Source organism: Corvus hawaiiensis, chromosome 1 (genome assembly GCF_020740725.1).
Source record: "Corvus hawaiiensis isolate bCorHaw1 chromosome 1, bCorHaw1.pri.cur, whole genome shotgun sequence".
Taxonomy (NCBI): Eukaryota; Metazoa; Chordata; class Aves; order Passeriformes; family Corvidae; genus Corvus; species Corvus hawaiiensis.
This window is the reverse complement of record NC_063213.1, coordinates 19,901,529-19,928,833: the sequence shown is the minus strand read 5'-3', so window position 1 is coordinate 19,928,833 and position 27,305 is coordinate 19,901,529. Positions and strand designations below refer to the sequence as shown.

Here is a 27,305-nt window from a genome sequence, read left to right as displayed (position 1 = left end):
AAATATTTGGGAATTATTTCAAAAATACAGTTTTGGTGGTTTTATTAACAAGTGGCTAAAATTGTTCTTGCATAAAAAATTTGTGAGGATTTTATTAAAACTAATGATGTTTACTAAAACTCTATATTAGAAGAAAAGGAGATAAATGTTAAAGATTTATACACTGGCACAGTACTGCTCCCCAATCTGACCACATTAAAAAAAAAAAAAAAAAAATTATAAGTTTGCCATTAAAAAGTTATGTTAAACTTAATGAAATTTTGATTACTCTGAAAGGGTGACTTTGTTCTACTCTATAAAACTTTTCCCTGAAAGAAAGTATTTGAAGCAAAATTTGAACATGTTCTCAGATGGTGAATCTCATAGCCAGTTTTTTAGATCTTTCCTCTGTTGCATTGTTAGTAATTGGCTCTACAAAAAACTAAAGCAGAATTCCTAACTGCAATCCATTTTCTGCTTAAGCAAATAACTTTCTGTTCACATGAAAAATGGACTTAAAAATGCAAAATTTTTCTGGCCCTGTTTCAGAGCCTGTTTGGACTTCTTTCTAAGACTTACCTTTTAAAATTCCTAGATTAAATACCTAAAAATTTGTCAACAGATTTACTTAAGTTGAAGGCTGAGTGGGCAATCTTTTTCACTTACATGAAATGTGGTATGTCTTGCCTTAAATGAAATTAATTAGGCTAAGCCAGAAAAATCCAGCTTTGATGTAAATTCAAGCACTTTTCTATTTTAACTTTTTTTTTCCTTTTAAAAACTGCTTGTTTGCTAAAGTAACTTTGAAAATAGACATAGTGTTTTGCTCTGCTTGCTTTCCTTTTAGTCTTCATTTTCTCTGCAATATTTCTCTAGTGCTTTAAAAAATACCCTTTGATTAGTGCCAATCTTCTGCTTTTCTTGACATCCTGCACGTTTTTGGCAGTTTGTACTTTTCATTCTCCATCTCTGACTCCTTTTTGGTTTTCAGGGTGCTTGCTGTGTAGTACTTGAAGTATTTGTCCTTTTGACATTCCCTGAAAGTCCTTTGCTTCTGAGTCATCTTCTTGTTCCTTTCTAGATGATTCTCCGAGATATAAAAACCTTTGCTCTAATTCCTAGTTGACAAGAGGGCTGAATTGTTGCAATCATCAAGAAACACTTGCCCAAAGAAAGAAGAGTCACTTTTTCTTTGGTTTTGCACTTTCTGTTAGATCTTCACTCAAATACTTTTTCCCTTATTCACTAAAAATCCATGGATTGCACCCTAAATATTCCTGAATATTTAATGTATTTTTCATTTATTTCCACTCATAACAGATTTTATTGTAGCTTTGACTTGTTTGGGCTATGTGAATTTGCTTGTTATGAATGTTTTAGAGCATATGAAACTGTAAATGGATACCAGTTCCTGTAAAAAATTACCCTTTGACTCAGAATACTTGTATACAGATTTATACTACAGGCAGAGCAGTGCAACAGTTGGGAACAATGCAGTGGGAGTTTTAATAAAATGAAAGAAACCTGAAAGACAGGGAAATCCTGTTATTGTGAAGTTTATCAGTGTGAGGGGGAGTTTTAGAATATATAGAGGACAAGGAGAAATAAGATGAAATATTGTATATTGGAAAAAATGAATTGAAAGCAGCTGAGTAGCAGAAATATTTAAGCTTTTACAAAGGTAGTAACATGAAATATATGGCATAGGGTTTTCTGTTTTTTGGGTTTTTTTAATATAAGCTTCTAGTAAAAGCTGTACTTAGAGAATGGAAGAAAACAATTCAATGATATGCATTCTTGAGGAATATATATATCTCTCAATGGACTCTTAATTAATTTAGTCATAGATCTGCTTTTCATCCGGAAGTTTTCCAAACAGCTCTATGGCCTGAGGACAAAGCATTAAAACAAGGTAGAGAAAATGATATCCACAGAAATAATGATGGAAAGGGCGGAGTTGAACCAAATGAGCTGGAAAATATTTTCTAGGCAGAACAGGAACCTTTGTCACAATAAACATGTGCCTGCCTCTGGTGTTGGAGATAATAGGAAGTTACATCAGACTTTGCACTTCTCTCCTTAAGGTGATGTTGGAGTAGTAGTCTTTGTTCCCTGACAAGAGATTTCTCACATTATGAAAATACAGATCTGCAATGCTTTATTCCCTTCCAGGCAGAGGCAGCATGTTTCTCTTCACAGATACTGTGGCACTTGTGCTTTCCAATCAGTATACTTTAGTTACAGAGATATATCCTGTCTTATTTCTGCTCACCAGGTCTAACAGGCAAATCAGAGCTATGCACAGTGGAATGTGCATTCCCCTGACTTGATTTTGTGAATTTGCCGGTGACAAAATCTCCAGACATGTTGGCATCAGTTACTTTTACAAGCAGTCACTTGGGAAATTTTTTTTTGTCTCACTATTCCTATTAATGGAGTGCCATGTTTACATGATTGCCAGACTTATTTTGTCTAGTTCTCACCATCATTCACCTTGGGCTAATGTTGTCCTTTACTTTTACAATAATCTTATCTTTCACCTACTATCTCTCCATCCCCGGGTTTGGGGCATCTAAAGAGTTTAAGGTACTTCATTAAAACAATTTCCCTGATTTCATGTGATTCTAGGTTGATGAAACAAGTTGATTCAATTTTCTCTCACAAGGCTGGCTTTTCTGATTGTCCAGATCTCCCTCCCAAGTCCCCCTCCTCCATTTGAAGATCCTTGAGTCATCAGTCTAAAAGCATGGCCAGAACCAGTATGTTTTGGTGAAACATTGAAACATGGTGAAAGGCATTACTAAAACATTCTCATAGAAAGGACTCTGATGCAAAATCAACTTTGAATTTCTTGACTGTTTTTTACATCTGATGTACAAACTTTTCATACATTTTGTAAGCATTTGTCAACTCCTTCTGAGCAAATAGAGATCTTTATGAATGTTGGTCATTTAGTAATTCTACTTTGTTTTCCTGTTGTTTTCTTTTGTAATATATTTTCAAATCACTAAGCAATAAATCCAATCAGTAAGTTAATGATATACAGTTGACTTGCATAGCATGTGCCAACATTTTTTAGTCATAAAACGTTATAATTCAGTTAAATATTATCCCAAGACACACCAGGTTGAAAGTCACTGCTTTGCAGAAGCCGTATTTCCTGTAACCTTCAGGTTCAAAAAGAGAGATTCTAAAAACATCTCTGAGAGAGATGTGTGTAAACACAGCTTGGTCAAAGGCACTTCATGACGAGTACTAGGCAGTTTCAGTAATTGTTTTCCAAGTGAAGGCTTGGATAATAACCTAGCCCATGAAGAGGCTGATACATGTCTATGTGTTGTGTTTCTTTGCTCCGGTGGATACTCAGTCATCCACAGCAAGTGGATGCCAGTGCTGTAATGGCTCTTCTGCGCCACCTGGAGAAGTCTGCATCTCTACCAGCTGGTGTGGGGACAGCAGTGATGAGAAACAAGGTAAGTCTCATGGGCCTTAGCAGAAGTGTGATACAGTTTGGTAACCGAATGCGACAGCAGAGAGAACTAGGGGGATTTTTTTATGTTAAAAAATGTTTGAGAATTCTTTTTTTACCCTCTTCATTTCATTTTTTAAGAAAGGCTTTTCCAGCTTCAGTTTGATTTTTCCTGCTCTTTTTTATTTCAACATTTGTGAAGTGCAAGGCTCTAAGAAATCTTCAAATGGATATTATTTGGCAAAGCAAGTGTTTCCTCATCCAAATTCAGTGCAGATCAGGCAAGTAATACATTTTTCTTTAATTTGTGGTAAAATTGTTTGATAGAATTCAGTTTTAATCCAAAATTCCTAGACCAACGTATAAGCTACAACAGAGCTGCTTTTTTTTTTTTTTTTTTTTTTTTTGCCTAGACAAGGCTGGAAATTTTCTTGAATTCGTGAGCTGATTGTCCTGGCTTTGTGACATTAATTGGTTATAAATACTATTGGTGCTGTTTCCTGTAAGGAATTGATCTAAGTGGTGAGAGTGAATTTTAACTGCTATTGTCTGAGAAAATTTGCATCAGAACTCTAGTATTTCCAGAATACTGTACTACGGAATGGTGCTGCAAATAATTTAATGTCAGTTTTTTAAGCTCAGCTGGAGATGAAACACCACAGTCACTTGCTCATGCTGGAATGTAAAGGAGATTTGAAGTAAAATTTGTGTGTTGAGATTAGAAGGGTTTGAAAATTGAAAATAAAAATAAAGTAAAATACAATAATGGTAAGGGTAATAATGATAAATCAAAATATTAATAAAAAGGAAAAAAATGCAAGTGATGCACAATACAATTGCTTGCCACTCCCCCCAGTTTATACATTGGGCATGACCTTTCCCAGCTATATTCCCCCAAAGCTTTGGTGGTTTTCTTTTATTTTTTTCACAGAATTACAGAATATTCTGAGTTGGAAGGGACCCAAAAGAATCATTGGGTCCAACTCTTAAGTGCATGGCCCATATGCAGACCATACCTACAGCCTTGGTATTATTCGCACCAGGCTCTGATCAACTGCGCTAACCCTGCGAACCTCACTGGCAGAGCATGAGACAAAGGGACAAAATAAGTCCTTGCCATAGGATATATATGACTTAGCAGAAACCCAAAACATCAGTGTGTTATCAACAACACTGTCATTCCAAATCCAAAGCAGCACTGTAACAGCTACTGAGAAGAAATTAACTCTACCCTAGCTGAAACCAGGACAGACGCATAAGATAATCCTTCTCCTTGAGGATTTCTTGTTCTGAATGCAAAGAAGAGCTTGTATTTATCAAAAATTTTAATTTTAACTAAAAATCTTATCTAAGTTCTTCTACTCACTATGCAACAAAGGAAGCTACCACCTTTGTTGGGATTTTAAATTTCACTTTAAATATAAAAGAGATGGTCTTTAGATGAGCCTGTGTCTTTCTGTCCACACTGAAAACTGCTAATTAAAACTGATAGCAATCACTGAATTCAGCTGAAATCTGTGAGAAAGAGCAGTGACTTAAATCTAGGTTCTTCAAATTACAGTTGTGTGTCCAGCTATGTAAAGTTTTTCTTTCTCTGATAAGACTCCCTGTTTTATCCAAAGAGGATGCAGAGATCTGTTTGGAACAGGAGTCTAGAATCAAATCTTGGATACTTGACTTTTATTTCTCTGCATATAGAGCAATTGTTAAGACTGTATTTGATATCAGTACATTTTTGTAAGTTTCTGGAGCTGTACAAAAATGTATTAAATGGCAATGGCTGCAAATTATGCCTGTTGAATTCCCTAACATGTCTAACACATCTCAGATTAGAATAGATTTTTATCACTTGCACAAGAGATGGTTATCCTGAGTTCTGCTGCATAGCCTTGAAATTCTGATTGTGCTTGGTCTTAATTTCCCTGGAAAGGGCATTTCCTCCAGGCAGCACTTTCTATTGTGATTGTAGAATATGGAACAAGAGGTGCACTCTTCCATTATTTTTTTATGGAGGCTTTTTACACTGGTTTGTTGAAGGAATACAGCTATAGAGAAATACTTATATGAAAGAAGGGAATTAAAGGTTTCTCCAAAGAGCATTATAGAAAAATGAGTCTATGGGCTCTGTAAAAACCTAAATATGAAATTATATTGTATTTCATATGAATGAGCCACAGGTGTAGAACTAGGCTTTGAGGGACAGGCTGCATGCTGGGACTGCTTGGATAATGCTCCGGATTACTTCAGGAGATAAATCAGCTGTCAGACATGAAGATACAGATCAGGCTGTCGAATCTAAGATTTGTCCTGCTGCCACTCTTTCTTGTGATTTGGGATTATTGCAAAATTATTTTTCTGCTTAGGTTTCAGATCCTGATCTCATGTTGGTGACAGGTTCCTGCTCTTTCCCTTGGGCTTTGCTCAAATTTAAGGAAGCTTCTGCAGTGAAAATATATAAAAGTTGGAATTCCAGTTTTTATTGTTCATTTGATCTTCATATTGCAAAATATTTACCAGGAAATTAATGATAACTAACTACCCTTAAAAATATTTTGTTCCTAGAATATCCCAAACTGAGATTTTATACACACACACACTTAAAATAGAATGTTTAACTGTAGTCTCTTCCTGGAACACTTGGAATTTTTTTGTAGAGGTTATTTTAGATAATTTTTTTGCTCACAGGAAATTCAGCAAAAGTTGTCTAAAAAATCCCACACATTTCATCCTTCTGAACTTTTCCTCTCTAAGCAGTGACTTTACCTTTGTAAATCTATCTTCCAGCAAATTTACATTGGTTTGCTTTGAAGTTATATTTTCTGTGAAAATGAATATTGCTTTGGAAAATAATGATGATTAATTTTTAATTTAAAACCTAAAAATTAATTTAAAAGGGTATAATTCTTGCTATTTCATGCATATTAATTTGCAATTGTTTTTTCAGGTATGAGAAAATTCCTGAAGAAATACTGAAGATGATTTAGTTCATTTCATGCAATGTGAAGCAGATATGCTTCAGCAGTGTTTGTGCTTTTGATGAACATCTGACATGCTTTTTAGCCACTTAAACATCCAAGGAATAAAAGCATCAATAAAAATTTGGTTGATGATTCAGCCAATCTGCACATTAACTTGAGTCTGGAATGCTTGTGTGAATTATTTCTGTTTTCTCCTCTCTCACCTTGTAATTAATAGTTGCAGTAAACTGACATGAATATGAAAGTCATGAAATTGAACATCATAGTGTGACTATAAATGCTGCAGTTGCAACTTTATTTAAAATGCCTAGAGAACTGTGATAATACAGACTAGACCAAAGGCATTAGCTGGGGCCTGGAGCAAGCACCAATTTGAGAGGGAGTGTGAAGTCATTGTAGTTCTTGTGTCTAACCAGAATCCCAATTAGAAGGCAGGGTCTTAACCCATTTTCCTCTGCTGTGTAAGACAAAGGGCAGGGAAACAGAAAGTTTCCACACAGGACATGAAATCCAGAGACAGAACCACATACTGGCCACCCTGCTTGGGCTGAAGTTGCAAAAAGTTTGCTCTTTACAGCTGCCTCTACTTAGACTTTCTTTTTTTTAATTAAATCCTTCCACCACCACAATAAGTTCTTCAAGGAATGGGGATATCTAGCCTGTCAAGCACATCCAGGCACTTTCATTCAGCTTGGATATGATGCATAAAGAGCTTTTTGACACCCGTGCAGAAACCAAAATCTGTCCCTCCATCCCAGGAAGTAATTATTTATCTGGTCACATACCCTCCTCAAATTGCCTGAATGAACTCGTACACCAAACTGGGTTCTGAGGACTCATTTAATCTCTTGTTTTAATGATGTGGAATACAAAAAAATTGCTATCTGATTACATCCTGATGTTAAGTCTTTGTTTTTCTATGCAAGAACTCTGGACAAATTCTTTTCCTTAGAGCAGCAGTGTATTTTAAGAACAGTCTCTGCATATAAACTATACTAGCTTGGAGAGTTTCCTACAAAAAGGTAACTACACACACATTTGTGATGAGAAGAGCATATATTATAGTAATAAAATATAAGCAGATGAGTTTGGATTTGGTTTGGTGAAGGAAGGACTTGGTTCTTTGTTTGGGGTTTTTTTCCAATGTTCATTTTCATTCCCACTTGTCTCTCTTCCACTGTGCTGTTTCTTTGTTCATGATTTTTTCTCAGGCCCTGTTCAGAGTGTTTCTGTGTGTTAATTAAACAGCAAGTGATGGTGAAAAAATACTCTTTTGCTTCTGTTTTTAAGCTTTTAATTTTTTGTTTGTTTTCTTCAATTCAGGTTCCTCCTGGGACAAGTGTGATTTTGAAACCAATCTGTGCAAAGCTCTTCCTGAATTCAATTTACATCCTGTCTGGATAAGAAGAAATGGCCAATCTGGCATGGGACCACCATATTCTGACCACAGTGGGAATGAGAGTGGTAAGACTCCTCATGTTCTTTGAGGAAGCCACGGACTCTTACAAATTATGTAGTTTTCTATTTAGTTTGCTACATTTTGCTAATTTCTTGATAGTTGAATTATATTCAGCTATGTATTTTCTGAGCAGTTATGTCTTACGTTGTTAGGTGATTGCAAATACAATAATCCAGAATTTGAGGGGCGGGGGGGGGGATGGGGAAAGACAGTATTCCAGTAAGCAATTCTCATTATCATAGAGGAGTAAATAATCCATTTCAAAAGATGTGCTTATCTAGCAGAGTGATCTTTACTTGTTTTGGAGATACTGGGTTATAAATTCAGTCTTGATGATTGCAAAGTTTAGAAATTTTGAGACATATTTTCATGTTTTCTTGGACTGGTAAATGCCTGGATTGTATATCTATTATCTGTGGCTAATATTACTGTTTCAAATATTTTGAGAGAGGAAGACTTTATATCTGGAGACAGAATAAGCTTTGATAGTCTGTCTTTGAGCCAGAGCTTCTGAGCTTCTTTCTAAATCTTCTTACAATTCTACTTTGCCTTGAAGACTATCTCTCAACTAATTCCTTTTCTCTGTTCTCAGACAGAACATACCCTTTATACTTGTCCTATGGCCAAATTAATCCTGCTTTTCCTTCTGTAATACGTACTGTAATACAATAACTGTTTAGTTCTCCATATTTTTTGTTATTCTCTTTCCCTTCATCTCCACCCACACCCTCTCATCTCTCCTGGGCACAAGCAGTGCTTTGGCAGCCCTCAGTGTGAGCACCCGGAGGCAGGCATGCGGTGTTGGAGCAGGTACAAGAAGATAATCCTATGTGGGATGCAAGTGTTGTTGTCATTAGCCCACGTGCTTTACATCTTTTTCCCAAACTGTGATGATCTGGGAGCGTGGAAATCTGCACTGTTCTAAAGTAGCATCTCTTACACATTGCATAAGGTACCAAACAGGTAGAAGTTCCCTGACCTGATGAGTATAAACTGGTGGTTTCAAGGTGAATGAAGGGAAAACTTGCTTAGAAATCAGCAGATGAAAATGGAACCCAAGTTTAAACATTTTTATTGAAAAAAACAACAAAAAACCCCACTCTACCTTTTCCTTCTGATCACTTCAAGTTCTCATTTCACAGTGGCTAACTCTCATGATACTCTGCAATTAGGAAACTTTATACATGTGGTATGGTTTTAGCAACTTCAAGTTTTGCTTGTGTGTATCACAGAAGCACTGCTGTGAGTATTATGCTTCCAAACATAAGGTTGCTCTTGAATAAGCATTGATTTAAACTGATACGAGCACAAAAATATGAGCAGCTGCCAAACCTTTTTCATAAACTTAAGCTTTGTTTCAAGTATGCAAGTTGTGAAATAGTTTAAAATAATAAAACACTTCTGATCAAGAAACACATTAAAAAAACCCAAAAGTACCATGGAATACAAATGTAGCAAACTCTTGGCTGGAATCTAAACAGGTTAGCCAGACAACAGTCTTGCTGTAGTTGAAGTTTCTAGGATTTGTGCATGATTGCTAGTACACACCACATCAGGACATAACAAAGGCCAGAAAAATGCTCCTATAACCATAAAATAGGTTACACTTATCTTGCAAAAAACTAGTGGGGAACGGAAAATTTTACTTATATAGACAGCCAAAGCTACCAAAAGATTGAGAATCATCAACTGAAGTGTTTGTTATAGACAAAACAAACTGTTCAGTCACCTGTATGTTCACATTTACTTGTTTTGGGCATTCAGTCACTGTTGTGTCTGCCAGGTCTGAATTGTCCAGTCGTCATGTTGATCTAAGTTATTTTATTCAGGTAGCAGGAAGCTTGAATACTTGCAGCTATTCAGCTTTCTGAGAGGCTGTGTACTCAGATCTGTGAACTGAATAGCTAAGGAGATTTAAATATATTTTATTAATTTGCTTTTATTTTTCTACCTGGAGAATGTCTGAACTGTACTTTCATTTTCTAAATGCCGGTTCTAATCGCCTAGGAAATATTTATCTTCTTATGGCAGTGAGTCAAGTTTTCCCACTGCTGGTGACTCAACAGCCTATGTAATCAGTTTTATGTTGTATCCTGCTTAAAACCCAGAAATGATTCTCTATTGTGACAAGTGAGCAGAGTATGCTCTGTGGCAAAGTGTTAAAGGGAAGACTTCCTGCCATCAGGATAATACATACACTCTAGCAGAAAAGCAAAGATCCCTTGGTAAATTTAACTCCTTTGAAGATTTATGTATGTATTTAGTAGAACCCAAAACATTTCTTTAGGTCAGTCTCTCACGGCTCTTTTTTTTTTCACTGAAAAAGTAATTGAGCAGACCAGTGACAACTACTTTGAAAAAAACCCAAACCAAAACACAACCTGATTTTGCTAGCTGAAACTACTCTCTATGCAAAGGTCCAATGTGAGATGAATGTTCAAAGAATTTCTTAAAATTACTATTTCTGCCCCATCTGTGTAAAAAATCCTGTGGCAGTGAAAAATATATTTTTAACTCTTAGACACATTTATTTTCGGAGAACTAAAAGAAAAGTTTCAAAATTTCATGGAAGCTAACATCCAATGGAACAGATTGAAGTCAGGCACAGGGCTCTGCAGAGGCACCAAGCCATCTGTTGTGGGTAGGAACAATATCCTTGCAGCTGGCAGGCTCTGAAAGTGCTGTCTGAGCAGTCAGGAAAGGTCTAAAACCTGGGGGCAGCATGGCCATTGCCCTGGTATCAGGCTGCAAAATGCTCCTCTGTGGGATTGCTCAGCTGGCTCCAGACCTGAGCTGGGCTGGTGGTGCTTCATCAGGGGCTTTCCAGTTCCACATAAGGATGAGAGGTCAAGGTGGGTAGTTTAATAAATTAAGTATTTAGATGGTTTGATTTATCCTCTAATATTTTGTTAATGTAATAGTCTTTATTTTTATGATTTTTTTTATTCCTTTTTTTTTTTTAATCCTTTTTTTTAAATTCCAAGTCCCACTTGGCTTTTTTTCTCTTTCATCTTCCTCCTTTCATTAGAATGTTAATGTCAGAGGACAACAGTTTACTTGACATTGTTTGGAGTTTGGGAAGGAGAAGAGAAAGGAAGAAAAAGGATTAAAAATAGATTGAGTCTTTTTCTATTCTTTATATTTCCTCTTGCATCCTTTAACATCTAACATCTCTGAAATCTTCATGTTCAGGAAGAGCCAAATTTTGACTTGCAGTGTTTGATATCCTAAAAAAGGGTGGTTGCCTTCCATCTTTCATAAGACCTGAAACAATATTTTTAGGAAGATACACAATCAATCAAAGGTCAGGACAACAACCATGGTTCACTGACTCCTCTTGAGCTGTTAGACTTTCAAGTGAAGCAAGGGCTTGTTTTGTAAATGAAAGATAATGGTACCTTTAATGGTAGCTTTGAAATTCTGAAGACAGCTTTTTATGTTGGGAATGTGTACAGGGATACCACAACCTTCTCTCTGCAGTGAGGGAATTTTCCCAGCAGCCAGAAACCAGACACCTATCTGAACACCAGCAGAACCTATAAACACACCACAGTCTTCTCTCCCATGTTCCACCATCTCCTCAGAGACCTGAATTGTCATGATAAATGTGTATTGTTGCTTATGGCAGTTTGATGTTTAGGCATGAAATATGTTATCTATTCAATAGTTGGAGTTTAAAGTCTTTGATCAGCTTTCTGAGTTAGTCTCACTTTGTCCCAAAATTTTGCACTTCCAAGTTGAGTATTCAAGCCATCACCACATGAAACATTTTGGAATCCTACTTAAAATTTTGGCTGGAACATGGAGCAATACCATGACAATATTGAACATGAAAAAAAGCTTGGAACACAATGGCTACAAGTGCTATTAATCTTTTCCGAGGAAACAATTCTAGCTGGCTTTTTGGTTATTAATTTATACCTGTGCATATTGCTCTTCGTGTTTTGTTGTTGATTTTTTTTTCCAAGCTTCTAAATTTTCTCTTTTTATTCCTTTTAATAGCTTATTTCCTCTCATTGTCCTCTGAAATGCAATCATCTTCTGCAACTTTAAGGACAAATGTTTTCCTTCCAACTGATGAAGAACACATTTGCCAGGTATTTTAATACACAGTCCTTGTATTACATTCTTTGCCGTAGTATTTCCCTAGAATAATCAGATGTTCTTATTTTTCCTAGATTAGATTTCATTATTGGGTCAGTCAAATGAGTGGAGCATTGATGGTGGGGCTTCAAAAGCACTCTGAAGATACCATTACAAATATTTGGCAAGTGTCTGGAGAACTACGAAATCAGTGGAATGTAAATAACATCACAATCAATAGCACCGAAAAGTATCAGGTTAGTAAATTGAGGTTGCTGTAAAGGAGACTTCTTAAATGGGTTATAAACTGTGGGCCTTTTTAATAGGTCAGCACTAAATATTTTGTAAATGGAAAGACAGCACTATCATGAGGTAAACAAGAAAAAAGCCATTTTGAAGATCATAGTTTGCATTAGCAGATGCAGCTTGTCCTTATCTCTTAATGGTGTTAAAACTAATATCAAACTTTGCTTGAACTGTGCATGTGTCTTAAATAAAAGTCAGTCTCATTGAGCCATAAATTATCTACCAGCCCATAGAGGTGATATACTTCTGATCTTAACTTTCAATACAGTATTCTCTTAGCCGCAGCCTAACGGGACTGATAAACTCAAGGTTTCATTTGTATGGGAAACAGCATTTTATACTATGAGGTACTTTTTTCTATAGGGGTGCTGCAGGTGCCAAACACAGTACTTAACTATTAATTGCAGCTTTGGGCCTTTGTAACAGAACACATGTGTGCGGTTTTATTTTGCTCAAAGCTACTGAAGAGCAATGCAAATGTCATAAGCTATTTAAATGTTATTACATGTGCATTTACAGAGCACATTAGCATAGTAAATGTAACTTAGGGCTGTAATATTGTGGGTGATGTACACTCTCTGTCATGTGTAATACTGGAGAGAAGGTGGGGAGCAGAGCAGAAAATGAGAGGCCTTTCCTGCTACAGCAGTTACTGTGAAGTTGCTTAGCATACAAACCTGAAGGCATAGCAGCACAACCTCATTTCAATACACCAAATGAGTAACATAATTACTTGACTTGCATATTGTGCTAAAGCATCCAACAGGATCTTGATGCTTGAAGTAATACTGGCCTGCTCAACCCTTCTGAGAATGTCTATTTCAAAATACCCGTACCCAACTCAACCCAAGTATCAGTGCTGGTATTGGTCAATAACTTACCTCTACCTGATAGGAGAGTATATATAGCAATCTGAGGTTGTACTGGAAGGGTTTACTTCTAGATTTATTTTTTTCATGCTTCATATTATTTGGAAAATTGACCGAGTCCGGGAATGGTTAATATAATATGGCACCTACTTCCTCTGAATTGCTAGGTCAAATCCTAATTAGATCATTGCTTGCAAACCTGGTTATCCTTTGGCCTCTATCAAGTGAACTGATGGGCAGAGTCCAGCTTTAAAGAGGCAGGTGTCAAACTTAGTGCAGTAATCATTACAACTAGTTTAAGAAATACAGCTCAGCCCCTCACAAAACCTAGAGTCTGAAGCTGAGCAAATTTTCTTCTTTGTTTGCACATTTTGCTCCAGTGAATACATGCAAGATGTCACTGTCATAGAACTGAGTGCAACTCACTTGCCCTTTTGCACTTGTTCTTTTATATGACAAGATACTTAGCCTACAGGGATACCTGTGGCATTTTTCAAGACAAAATTTTGATTATTAATGTTTCTATGGAAAAAAAATGATGGGAGACATAATTTTTATTTGGATGTACAAATCACTTTGAAATAGGGTGCTTTAATACTTTTGTCAATTTTACAAATATTTTTGAAGTGAGATGTTAGTTAAAATCAATCTCTGAACCTCCACTGCTTATTTTCTTTGCTCATTTTGATGTTGACTGTTTAACACTTAAGTCTCTTCCTACTAAGAGTCTGGATTATATTTATGGGTTACAGAATTTCATGTTGGCACTTAAAAATCTCCATTTTTTGGAATTCTGAAATAAAAAGATTGTCAGTGATTTAGCTACTGAACAAGTAGCAAACTCAGTATGTCTGTTTTGGCTGGGTTTTGTAGAACTGTGTCATGATTTTTTCTTCTAAGCTACTTTTCCTCTTATTTACTGAGAACAAATTTCTGTCTCCTAGAATTCATTAAGGGAAAGGGTTCTAGGCTTGGGGTTCATTTCTGTCTTTGTGCTTGATTCCTATTCTACCTTGTGCTTTGCTGCTGTGCTGGCAATCTGTCCCTGTGGCTGCACTGTGGAGTCAGTCCAGCTTGTGTTTGATCCCACCTACAGTCCACCTAGAACTTTCATCCCACTAATGGGGCCGCAAAGTTAATTTGTTCTGGTGCTCACAGATATTGCATAGATATAGATCATTGCAGATATGAGCAAAAAGTGCCACTAAGTAGACTCTTTTTGTTATTGACTTGTGAGCTTAAGGAACTCTAGACTTTGTATGAGAAAGAAAACAGAATGATTCCTTGCTGGAGTAAACTTGGGTGTGAGTCTGTTTGGTTGGTATTAGACTGAACTCAGCGGGGGTCAGCTGGGCATCTGCACCAGTAAAGCCTGTATAATATTTTTTAGATACAAGAGCAGCTGGAGGCATCTAGCAATATTATCTTCTGGAATTGGGGAAGTTGAGAGACTGTTCATGAGTTTTGGGGAAACACAAGTTCATACAGACTTAATGGGCTATAATGGAATATGACCTTGAAGCAGCCTCTGATTTTGGACCAGCAAAGTGAGCTAGTCCCTCTTTAGCATTGTCTAAGTCACTTTGTTTCACTATATAATAAAATCTTTGAAAACCCATCTGCAAGCTACAGAAAGATATACATTAAAAACGAAGCTATTAATAACTGAATTTTGAGTTCACAATGAAACAGCACTCTGCAAAGGTGAAATATTTGTCAAATCCTTGATATTAAATAATATTTCTTGTTTCTTCTTTCTAATTATAAAACAGTGCACTATATTGTTTTAGAAACTTATCTGAAATCATGTAATGATAGAAACAGAAAATATAAATACACTTTTTGTCCTTCTAGTGGGGATGTCATGAAAGTACACATTAACTGCACATATCATTGCAGCAGAATTCAGGAATTCAAAATACTGTTCTCTGAACTAAATCAAATGAGTGAATTTCCATGATGCTGCATTTCATTTATATAAACATATTTTTGAATGGGATATGGCTGCCATTCTTCCTGTGCAAGCCAACTGCAGCTTCAGAGAAACGAACAAAAGACAAAAGGTTACACCCCTCAAAACAATTCCCACTCATAACATAATGGTCATATAATTGGATAAGTTGTGTCATCTTGTACAGTGAAAAACCCAATTTTTGATAATTTATAGGTTTTCTGCATCAATATGTTAAACTATGCACAACATTGTTTCTGAACTCTCAAGGAAATATTTGAAAAATTATTGCTAACACTGTGAATTCCTTATTAAGAGCTAGAATGTATCTCTAGGTAGATTGTGCCTCCAAGACTCTGGAAAATTCTGGAGCTGTGTCATCCCTAGCTGTGGCTAGGGAATAATTTAAGGAATGTTATTCATAAGATTGATTCGTTGGGTTGTTTTGATTGGTATGTTTTCTTGTTGTGTTTTCCCAAGCACTGTGACTGATCAGTCAGTTCCCTTGTACACCACTGCAGAAAACCTGTGACAGTCTGTACATTTACAAATGTGGATTGAAATCTGCCCTTAAGATGGAAATGTAAAATATTTGTAATTTTTTCTGTATAGAAGACTTTGGTAGGGAAAACAAATATCACTGTTGTAACATTAGAGCAGAATAATGGTCGACCAAGTACTCCTCAAGGTTTCTTTTTGCTAAAAACTTGATTAAAGACTTCTGAATAATGGTGTTTTTTTGCTGTGACTTTCCTCCAGGTTTCTGAGAAATTCTGAAATCAACCAGAAATTGTTCACATTTATAGTCTCTCCTTGAATAATGACTTGATAAAACACAAAATCCTTTGTGTTTTATTCTTTAATTGTCACGATCCTTGCTTAGATTTTAAGGCATTTTATTGTGATTTTCAGATCCTTCCTGTTGAATTTTACTTTAATCTTGAGTTAGATGATTGGACTACATATCTGTGCTTGTGTGAATAAGCCACGGATGTATGAAAAAGCCAGGATGGTAATCCTTCAAAATTGTTAAATGTGTGATTAGAGTTCTCTTATTTCCAATAGAAACTCCATGGGCTAGACTGGCATATACTGTGTGCTCTTTTTTTTTTTCTGTGACACTGGTAAATTCCGTTTCTTGTTGATTTGCTGTTCATCTCTTTAGGTTATCTTTTGGGGGATGGTGGAGACCCAGACAAAAGGTGAAACTGTTGCCATTGATGATATTACCTTCAGTGAAGGATGTTCTTTGGCATGTGGTAAGAATACCTGCTTTTCAGGAGTAGGTCATTGTACTTTGTCTTTTCCTTGGATTAGAAAAGAAGAAACAATGGAAAGCCTTTTGTTGTTCAAGGGCTTTCTTAACGCTGTAAGTGGTTTCATTTGGCTCGTTTTAATTTCCCTAAACAATCATCTGTCTTCTCACATCTAAACACAGTTACAAAGAAAGACAATAAATACTTTAAGAAATCTGATACATTATAAATGTAGGGCTTAGCGGGCAAAAAAGATCTACTGTTTTTGGCAGAAGAATTGATGTGTTCAGCCAGCTCAGGCAAAGCTTTGGAGCTGACTAGGAAGATTCCCAAGGCACTTGTGTATTTCTAAATGCGCAAAGGTCCTGATCCTCAGCTGTGAGGTGGGGTTATGCTGTTCTGCTCTGCTACATCCAAGAGCTGTAATGTCAGGCTGGTCATCTCTGCAGTCAGACCATCCCTGCATGCCAGGATTCTTTAGCAAAACATTTCCTATTTCCCTTTTCAACCCAATGTATTTTCATGGAAAAGGAACACTACCCATCCTAGCATAAATTAAGTTGCTTGCTGCTCTGTATTACACAAGAGTACTGCCCTGTGGCACCTATGTCACAGCCTCAGGTGAGGGCAGTCCTGATTCAAAGCACCTCCTTTGTTTTCCTTTCTCTTATTCTTGGCATGGGCACAGAGGGTTTAGACTTTAAACTTAACTTGAGATATGGAAAGCAATGTTTGACACAGACCAAGCTAGGTTGCATGGTTGGTTTTGTGTGTACCATACTCCTAAACAGTGCTCTATAGATTTCCCCATAGGAAAAAACTGTTGAAAAGAGATGCACATGCATATTACTATCTTAGAGTGCTGAGCAATTGCAAGCAGATACATTCAAAGCAAGATACAAACCCTAATTTAATGATGCCAGCAGGCATGCCTATTTAGATAAAAGGGGATCTATATTGGGGAAATGAAGTTTCAGGTACCTAAACTCGATCATGTCAGCTTCCTCATGTTAAAACTTTCTTACAGTGGAGAATTATAGATGCAAATATTATATGAATATTTTCATGCCAGGGCACAACTTGCTTTTCTGTTTTGTAAAGCTTTTCTAGCTGTATTAATTGAAAGGCAAAGATGCTAATTTAAAATTTTGGGTACTCTTGTCTATGAACTCAGGAAAGTATACAGTGTGCTTACTTTGAAAAAATGAATTTGAGATGGAATTTGAAACTTGTCCTCAATGTAAAGATGACAAGTATATGATTTTTAACCCAGCTTCTTTCTGCTCCCTGGAGGATTTCTGCAGATAAAAGGCTGGCATAAAATGAAAAAAATGCACTGCTAAATTCTAGAAATCTAGGTACTTGTTTAACCAGTTCCTGCCAGATGATGTAGATCTGTCTGTAAAAAAATATCGAATTTTTCAACACAGTTATTCTAAAGCAAAAAATATTAAACCAAAACCAATCAGTTATAAAGATGAAATACCATCTCAAAGAGAGGGAAAAAGAAAAAAAAGAAACTGATTTATGTACTCACCATATCTTATAAATCCGGGTGTTAAACTCACCTTACATGCCAGCTGTTGAACTGCATACTGTGTCTTACAGGTTGAGCTGCTGCACTGTTAAGTGCCTCAGGTATATTCTAATAAGAGCCAGTTCTTATCCTGTGTTTCCTCATTAGGAGAAGTCAACTTCATTAGGTGACATCTAAATGGCTCACAGCAGCCAGAAACAGGGTCAAAGAATCTTAATTTTCTCCCTGAAAGAGGAATGTTACTACAGAACATTTTCCAATAATTAAAACAAAAGGTCAGACTACTGTTTTTTTCTCTAGTCCTTATGGAATGTCTGGATGAGTAGACTCTTAATGAAAACCACTTTAATTTCATGAAATTCCTAGTTAAAACTTGCATTTTTAATGTACCCTTCATGATTTTTAATCCCAGTATAAATGCACATAAGAGATGACCAGCATTTGTGTTCATTAGTATGACTGTGCTTTAAGGGTTGTAAGTCAAATACCTTAAATATTTGTGCTTTCAGGAGTTTCTTGATACAAACTGTGACTGTTAAATACAAAAGTAATTTCATTATGCTTTAAGTTCTCCCTTCCCTTCTATCCCTCCCCTGTCTCTCAAAATGTCTTACTTCAGTCTGTTGTCCAATTCTACTGAAGACTAAACTTCATGCATTGAAAAAAACACAACTAAAACCCTATCTTCAATATAGCAATTTAAGATACTCTACAGTTTGTAGTTCCCCCAACAGCTGCCAAATAGTTTGTTATCACTCAAAACCCTCACAGCTCTTTGCTATACATTTGAATATGGGCTGCTGAAAAATAAAATACTTTGGCTGTAGAATAGAAAATATTGAAGTTATTTTCTGAAACACACTTAATGCAAAATCTCCTTTAATTATACCTTTAGTAGACCCTCTGTCCAAAGGCTTCATATTCTTATCCAAATGGCTGCTCTGCAGAATTTTCTCTCAACTGCCAGGGAATTATATATGAGAAGAACCCCACTAAGACTGTCCTTCTGATCTCTACATATAGAGATGAAAGCAAAGAGGTCTAAGGCATGAAAGTGGAACGCTATAAGGTAGAATCAGGCTTTTGTCCTCCTTAAGTCACTTGTAACACAGAAGTGACAAAGCCTCACTACAAAGTTATGGGGTTTTTTTCAGGAAACTGAAGTAATTATATATGTATTACTTATGATATATAAATTTTGACAAAAATCCAGTATGAATACTTCAACTGAAAAAATCTTAAACTTAATTCCTTAGTTAATTCTAATCCTGCAAAGACGTAGCCTTTAATATTACAGAAGAGGGTATTTGAGATGAACTGCTACAGGGATGAAAGTCAGAAAATCCAAAACACTAATCTTACTGTCGTCTGGCATGCTGTGGAATTAGGAGATGGAAAATGGGTATTTTGTCAAAACAAACAAAACCTCAAAAATGTCTAAATCTAAGTTTTAAAAAAACACCACAGAATGACTCAAAATGTTCTGTGTCAATACTTCAAAAGTGTTAAAAGAAGATCTTGATTCCTTTTGAAAGAATTTGCAACTTCTTTTGCATGTTGAAATTTGACAAAAGCCATCCTTTTCTAGACCCTTGTGGGATTTTGCATTTTCCATGAAAAACAAGTTTTTGACAAGCTCTTTCTCGCATAATATACATGGTTTGAAAAAAGTGCACATTTATCCAGCACTGGAAGAGGGAAGAAATGAAAGGTTTGCAGCACTGGCTGGACAGGCCATTTCACTGAGGTGTCAGCAATGTGAATAATACATCTCTCGGATGAAGGAGACAGTAACTGTGTATACTGACCTTAAATTGTTTTCTCCATATAGTTAGGAATCTCTATGTTTTCTCTAAGCTATCCTGACTCTTATTTATTAGTGTCTCTTAACCAGGAGATTACCTTTCCCCTGCAATCACATTAAGAAATGGAACTTCCATTATCATACTTCAATCCTGCTTAAAATCCTGACCATTGCTGAAGGCAACTAGATTAGTCAGGCATGCTGTGCCCTTAAACAAGCTCTTAAAAATATGTGGTGATGCTTTCACAACCTTTATGTCTCTAAAAAGAAGTATTCTGTTACAAGTATTGTGGAGATGCTGCTGAGTTTAACCACTCAGTTAAAATTGATTTTTCTGTAGCTATCATCTAGAAAGTAAATAGGTATTTCTTATTATTATGTGTCAGTTTTTATATTACCTGGCAACTCTCTCTGCGGAATTGAATTCATGAAGGTTGTGATGACTGGCTAACATAAAGAGCACTCCATTGCTTTGAAAGAAGCACCTGTCTTCAGGAAATGATTTCTTAGAATAATTAAAGATGGCAGGCTGAAATATGGGACAGCAACCAGGGATACACAGGGCTTTTGAAGTAACCTTTTGAAAAAGCAGAAATGTTGTCAAGGAGTTTAATAAGCATATTTTTCTAATGGGGAATGGTCTCATAAATAATGACTTCTTAAGAAGTAATTGTTATTTTTGCCTTTTAGCACCACAGGTTTCCAGTTTTGAGCTTGGCATATGCGAGTGGCACTCAGACCTGCCAGCTAAGCCTGCTCAGTGGGCACAGCTGCAAGCCGGGCACAAGATTGCCTCCTGTTCCTTCCTGAAGGGTTGGAGCAACAAGACTGAAGGTGGGGATTTAATTTAACTCAAAATTACTAGCTGTCATGAAGAATATAGTGCTTTTTAGGGCAAGATGGTGCCCCAATGCCAAAACAGAACAAAACTACAAAAAGTAATTGTATATATTTTGTACTTAAATTAGGTTTTGTTTTGGCTTGTACTTAAATTAGGTTTTGTTTTGTTTTGTTTTGTTTAATAAGGGCATTGTGAGCACTCCTGCTGGTAAGACATGAAATATTTTATTGTAAGAATTAATGAAATTTTTTCAGGTATCCATGAAATATTTTAACATAAGAATTCAAAAATAATAGCTGATTTATTCTCCAGTTTATTATTTTTATGAGAACTGTGGAAGAATTTGTGAAATTAAATTAAATCAAATTCATCTAAGCCCACAGCCCCTGTGTGTGCTTTTTTTCTGTTTTGTTTTGATTTTGATACTTGGCAGTTTGACTTGTGTAGTACTACTCTGCTTGAAGGTACAGCCTGGAATTTAATTTTAAACCTTTTATTAGGGAAACTGTAAATAAACAGTTATTCTACAAAATAGTTTCCTACCCTTAAAACCAATAAAATTAGCCCAGCTGCAATTTTAAGAAGCAAAGAGCATCACTTGTTTTGGAGGTCACTGTGTAGTATGTGTCTATGGGTTTATGGGAAAGGTTTTTGAAAGCTTAATGGATGTAAATCTCTCAGTGTTCTATTGTGAGATGGAATTGTCTTGCCTGCTAAGTGTTTGGCTTGTGTATTGGGACTGCCTTCAGAGCGGTCAAGTAGTGCTAGTTGTAATAGTACAGTTTGTGATGCAGCTCTGAAGAACTGAGAGTGTGGAGATTACTGCTTGAACTTTGAGCCCAGAGAAATGGAGCACATCTCGTTGATAGAAGCAGAATGAGTGTTAGATATTGTTTTCATTTTAAGAAAGATTTTTAAAATAAATTTCAGCATGCATTTCAATACAGTCTAGTAACCATAAGTCAAATTATCATTGAATAGCAAGCAAAAGAACCTGAGTGTATACACTACGTTAAAATGAATTTTTGCAGGTATGTATAATGGAGAGCATAGAGTACAGCAGATACTTTCCACCTTAAACATGAGGAAAAAAGTCACATCATCTTCCAGTTTCCACTGGGGTATCTAACAAAGGACAGACTTTTCATTTGATTTTATTTGAAAAACCTCCCTGAAAGTTGTTGTATCTGTGCCATACCTTAACATGAGACCTTAAGGGCTATTAACAGGTATGGATTTCCCTTTTAAGGCAATATTGAGAACAGAAAAAAACCTGGAATTCTGTAAGTGGCTTTTATAGGACTATATTACAAGCACTGTCTATGGAAAGAGAACATATTTGGAAATGTTTGCTATATAGGTGCTTGGGCATTGTTGTATGGATATGAACAGGGAGCTGAGTCGGCTGAATTTCCCTAACTGCTTGGGGACATTCCCTGTACTTCCAAGTCATAAAGAAATGTGTGAAGAAACAAGCATCAAAACAATATACAGAATTTAACTCATCATTAACATTGGAAAGTATTGAAAAATCTGAACTGTGATTGCTGACCTCTCAATACATTCAGTATTTGTATTCATGCAGATGTGTTGAGATATAAATGAAGAGGCTGAATATTAAAAAAAAATATTCTAAAAAGTAAAGAAATGGTATGCAAACTGCAAAATGAGACACTTGAGGGCTCAGACTTGCAATGCAAATAGAGCTTGACTAAGCTTTGTATTCTGATTTTGATCAAAGCTTTCACTTCTATGAATAGAAGAGAGGTAAGAAGCAAAATTATAAAGCAGAGGTCTAGACAATTATATTTATAAAGTAAAGATTTCTTATAGTCTTTGAACAATCCTCCCTTGCTGGTATCCTTATATTTAATGAAATACTTTCTGTCCTTGGAAGACTATTTTTCTTTGTTCCTTTATTGCTTTGTTAAACTGTTCTACTTTTAGAGGCCACAGAGAAGAGGTGAGAAAAAATAAAAAAGTCAGTTTTCAGTTTCAGTAGTCTTCATTTATGAAAAGGCCTCAATTTTCCCCAGAAGTAATCACAGTACTTGCATAAAATATATTCCATAAAGAAGAGTAAGCATCCCTCTTTGGACTCAGGATCATTCTGGATGCTTCATAGGACTATGGCTTATCTAGTCCTGTGTACTTGCTTTCTTGTCAAAAAATCATGTCAACTTCTCTTTGCCCTGCTTTTAAAGATTCAGGTACTTGAAAGGAAAGAGTGAAAAGAATGTTAATTACCATTGGGCTCAGAAACTAAAATTGGTTGGTTTTATAATGACATCAGAGAACTCTGAAGTTAGATAAAGAATTGGTAGCATATCTTCTAATGTTGTATATTGGTTTTATGCACAAGGTAGTAGTCGTAGAAGTGTAGATGCTTTATTGATGTCAGTCAGAGAGAAATCTGGGTTAAATCTATAATATTTCCTTATATCAGGGCTAGTTACTGTGGCATGAATTTACAAGCTTAATTCCAAGGAAATTGCAAGAATATATTACAGTGTAAATCATTGCATAACACAGAGTAAACTGGCAACAAAAGGAAAAATACATGGTTCTTTATAAAGATCAGCATTTTTCTTGTGAAATGACACTTTCTTCCTTCACCTTGAGATTTTGTAACATTTTCATTTGAGATAAGTTGTATTTAGAAAAATAAACACAGAAAGTGCAAACTTAAGACCCTTAGTCAGTCCTTGTTTATTACTTTAATAGTTGCTGCAGAAGGCAGCAAAATATTCAGTGACTCAGGAGGCAGGGGAAAGAGCTGATTTATTTGGTAAAAATATTTAGCCTTTTTATTTCTGAAAACTAATAGACACTGTTGAGGGGATGGAGTACTCCTTTAGATCTCTGTAGGAATGCTTTTATAAGGGCCAGTAGGTCAAGAAGAGCACAAATTGCTTTTCTGCTTCAGATGGAAAGACAATATGCTTCCAACATTTTGTTGCAGAAGTTCTGGCTGAGAAGTAAAGACCTTGATTACACAATGCAGATGGGACTGCTTCCTGTAGCAGCAATGCAGACTGCCTTTTTGTTTTGGTTTGGTTTTTTTAAGCATTGCTGTAAAAAGCATATTTCCTGGAAACCACAGTGGGAAGAAAGCCCAGTTTCCACACATATTTGTCATTAGATATTGAATGGTTGTAAATGTAAGGAGGCTGAGCTGGGACTTCTTGCAGGTTTTAACATGCAAAGTAAAAACTTTGAGATACTATCGACTGATATATTTCTTGGTTGCTGGGGCTATCTGTGAGTAAAATGAAGATATATATATATATATCTATTTAATAGGAGACAGATGACATCCAAGTCACATCATCAGCATGATGATCAGATTTCATTCTTGCTGGGATAGGTCTTTGGTGTAATTACATGAGAGCTGTCCTTACTTTCAAAGATTGAGAAATGTGTTCTGTGAAAAAGTGACCTTTATTTCCTTTCATTTTTTCTTCAGGCCATTTTGAGCGGTTAGAAGCTAATGACAATGCACTATATGAAAGTGCTTCTCTAAACAGCTCCATGTGTCATTGTTCCAGCAAGAATTGCCATTTTCAGTTTCACTACTCCATGGCAGACAGCAGTGCTCTCAAGGCAGTACTGCTTATGAATCAGGTAAGGAGAAACACGTGTTCATTTCCAAAAGGTAGCCAGGTGTTACCAGACAAAATGCAAGAAGATACACCTGCTGCTACATACCTGTCCCCTAAGTTAGTTTGTGCAAAAAGTATCTTGGTGCCATTCCACTGGTCCGTGCAATTGCAAAAACCGGGTGTTCGCCATATCAGCTCTAAACTAATTTGATGGGTGAATCTTCTGCAATAAGACTTCAAGGACAAACCCAGCTGTTATGGAATTTAAATAATTTCAGATTTCAGGGGTGAGATCTATAGTAACAGCTTTTCTATCCCTCTTCCTGTTATGGAAATAAGAAAATAGGTGTTTTTGTCTATGGAGATATATTATAAAAGATGTCATTCACTCAAGATGACTGGAAAGTTCTTGATTAAACACCTGCTTTTCTTTGCCCAAGTTTTAGAGCAGTAAGTTTTCTATTCTTCTACCTATTCGTAGCTAAAAGAGCCCTGTCAGAATGAAACACAAACGTCAGTTAGCAATGCTAACTATTTCCATCTTTCTTACCTCCCTTACCTTGTGAGACTTTCTAATGCTAGGATGTTCTCTTTTGAAAACCTGGTTTAATAGGTTAGTATTGATGCTTTGTACTGCTACTTAATGAAAGCAGTAGAGCTGCTCTCATTAAGTTAATGGCTCTCATATCTTGATGCTGGAGTTGAATTCTTATCACCCAACAATATACATATTAAAAAAATTAGATCCACTTTGTTCACAAAGATAAGAAGCTAAAAACCCCAAAGTGTAACACAACCAAGAGGTCTTCAAATCAGGACAGGTAATGGAAATAATTTATTTCTTTCCAATTGTGTCTTTGAGTATTCATGAAAACAACTCCAGGCTTTTGCTCATGTTTCATTTATAGAAGTGCATAGTGGTATTTTTCTATGACCCATTACTGTGTCAGGGAATTGTAACATAACCAGTGCTCTGGTCAGAATACACTGAATTTTGTGCCATAGTACTTGCCAATAAATTCTCAGGCATGACACTTGCTGCAATCTTGAGACAGAATAGGAATATTGATTTCAGGGGTTCACCTAAGTAGCAGCATCAATGGACCCAATTTAAGAGTTTTCTTTCCCTGAAAACAGAGCAAATTATGTAAGTGAAAACCATAAGAAAACTGACATCTAAGTTCCCATAGAACTGGGAGCTAGATTGAATTAATTGATAAACTGGTTCTTACATGCCCATTAGAAGAACATTTTCTGGCATTTATTACATCCGTCCACTCTGTTTCCACAGGTTCTCTTAGCCCTTTTGTGGTTTAGGTATTGTATTTCTCCTTCAATCAGAAGTGTGTTTATTGCACATAGACTTATTTAAAGCTGATGTGAGTTACTCATACTGTGAAATTTGCCAGAAAAAAAACCTTCCAAAACATAAGCTTCTGCTGGTAGCTTCAAAACCCCCCACTACAGACTCATATTTAGGACTTCTTAAACTGAAATGAAGGAAGAGTTGTCTTTTACACATTTTGCTACTGAATCATTAGGTTGTTTATGAAAAACAAATGAATTTTCAAAACTAGCCAATACTAAGAAACAGAAGTGAGGGTCAAGTGCTTTTTCTGACCCTGGAAGACAACAGAGCTGCTGTCATGGAAGCTGTCATTTCAAAATAACATTTCACTTGTGTGTACCTTGCAGTTTTCTTGCACATCCTATCACTATATTTACTGATCAAAACCTCTTGTCTTTGGATAACTCTTGCTAAATCCCAGCACTGACAGGCCTAACACACATGGACTGGATTACACTAAATGTACAGTTTTGGTACTGTTAGAGGGCAGGTGCCACAGATGTTGAAAATTTATCCCTGGCTTTCCTCACCCTTTCAGCAGCAAGGGCAAAGATGAATGAACATATTTTGTAATATAGACATTATGGTATCAATCAGAAGAAAGGGAATTTAAATTGCTCTTGGGTATGAAGAAGGATAGGGAAAATGGACTCCTTTTGTCAACAGTAACCTGTTGTTTACTTACATTTAACTTGCAGTCCATGATAATCTGCAGCTTTTCCTCTTTTATTGCTGGTTTGCCAAACTACTCTTCATTAAACACTACTGCATTTGACCATTTGATTTTTCTTAATTTCTTAATTGTGACTCATATATCTTTGAACTTTGTCTCATTGGTTTGGAACTGGTGTCTGTACACTGAGATGATTTTAAATTCTAATGATGTCCTTCAGAGTGCTTGTAATTCCTCCCAATATAGTATTATCCACATTATTTTAAAATTTATTTTTCATCCCACTCTCCACACTCTCCAGACAGTTCGTTAGCACTATAATTATATGAGGCTCTGGAACAGACCTATGCAGAACTCTATTATATTTTTTTTTTTTTAGTTTAATGGAAAACTATTGACATCTCCTCTTTGAAATAAGATCACACTTCTATTTGCACACACATTTTACAGTAATTTTATCAACACCAAATCACCACAAATTTTTTAAAGCATGTGTTATATGAGATTGTTAAAAAAACCTTAACAAAATGAAGTGACTGATTTTTCAAGTCTGTTTATGATGAAAAAAAAATATTACACTGCTAAACACAACTCGCTCCTCATCAGAAGCAGCTAATGCAGGTTTCTAACTTTCTAATACTCTAGCTGCTTACAAGGTTGTTAGCAATTTGTTCCAGTGTCTTAAGAATTGTTCAGCATCTTGGCTATAATTGCATAGTCTATATTTTTCTCTTAACTGCAATAGATGTCCTTTGTTCTCCCAGTTGTCTAATTTCCTGCACATTCTCCTCAGGTTCTCAGAGCTTGCTGTTGATAGTAAGATATACCTTCCAGTATGTAACCTTTACTTAAAACTTCCTAATTCCATTCCAGTTTTAGTAATTCTGGCTTATATGTGTTTGTAACATTATTCTTCTATTCCGGTCCATGTTTCCGTTCCCATTTGGCAATATTAACTGCTCAACTAACATAAAATATTCACAGAATCATAGACTGTCCTGAGTTGGAAGGTACACACTAGGATCATTGAAGTCCAACTCCTGGCCCTGCATAGGTCACCCCGAGAGTCACACCATGTGCCTGACAGCATTGTCCAAATGCTTCTTGAGCTCTGTCAGGCTTGGTGCTGTGACCACTTCCCTGGGGAGCT

The 27,305-nt window shown here is 36.1% G+C and overlaps 1 protein-coding gene across 1 annotated transcript in view; it reads left to right on the top strand.

Annotated features, from left to right (window-relative positions):
* Window positions 1-7,126: 7,126 nt before the first annotated feature.
* MALRD1 (MAM and LDL receptor class A domain containing 1) overlaps window positions 7,127-27,305 on the top strand; it is a 234,883-nt gene continuing 214,704 nt past the window's right edge. The window contains exons 1-7 of the mRNA XM_048323783.1: window positions 7,127-7,187; window positions 7,750-7,890; window positions 11,888-11,982; window positions 12,064-12,225; window positions 16,260-16,353; window positions 20,382-20,525; window positions 23,999-24,156. Of these exons, the coding sequence (XP_048179740.1) occupies window positions 7,127-7,187; window positions 7,750-7,890; window positions 11,888-11,982; window positions 12,064-12,225; window positions 16,260-16,353; window positions 20,382-20,525; window positions 23,999-24,156 (855 nt within the window). The remainder of the gene's footprint in view (window positions 7,188-7,749; window positions 7,891-11,887; window positions 11,983-12,063; window positions 12,226-16,259; window positions 16,354-20,381; window positions 20,526-23,998; window positions 24,157-27,305) is intronic.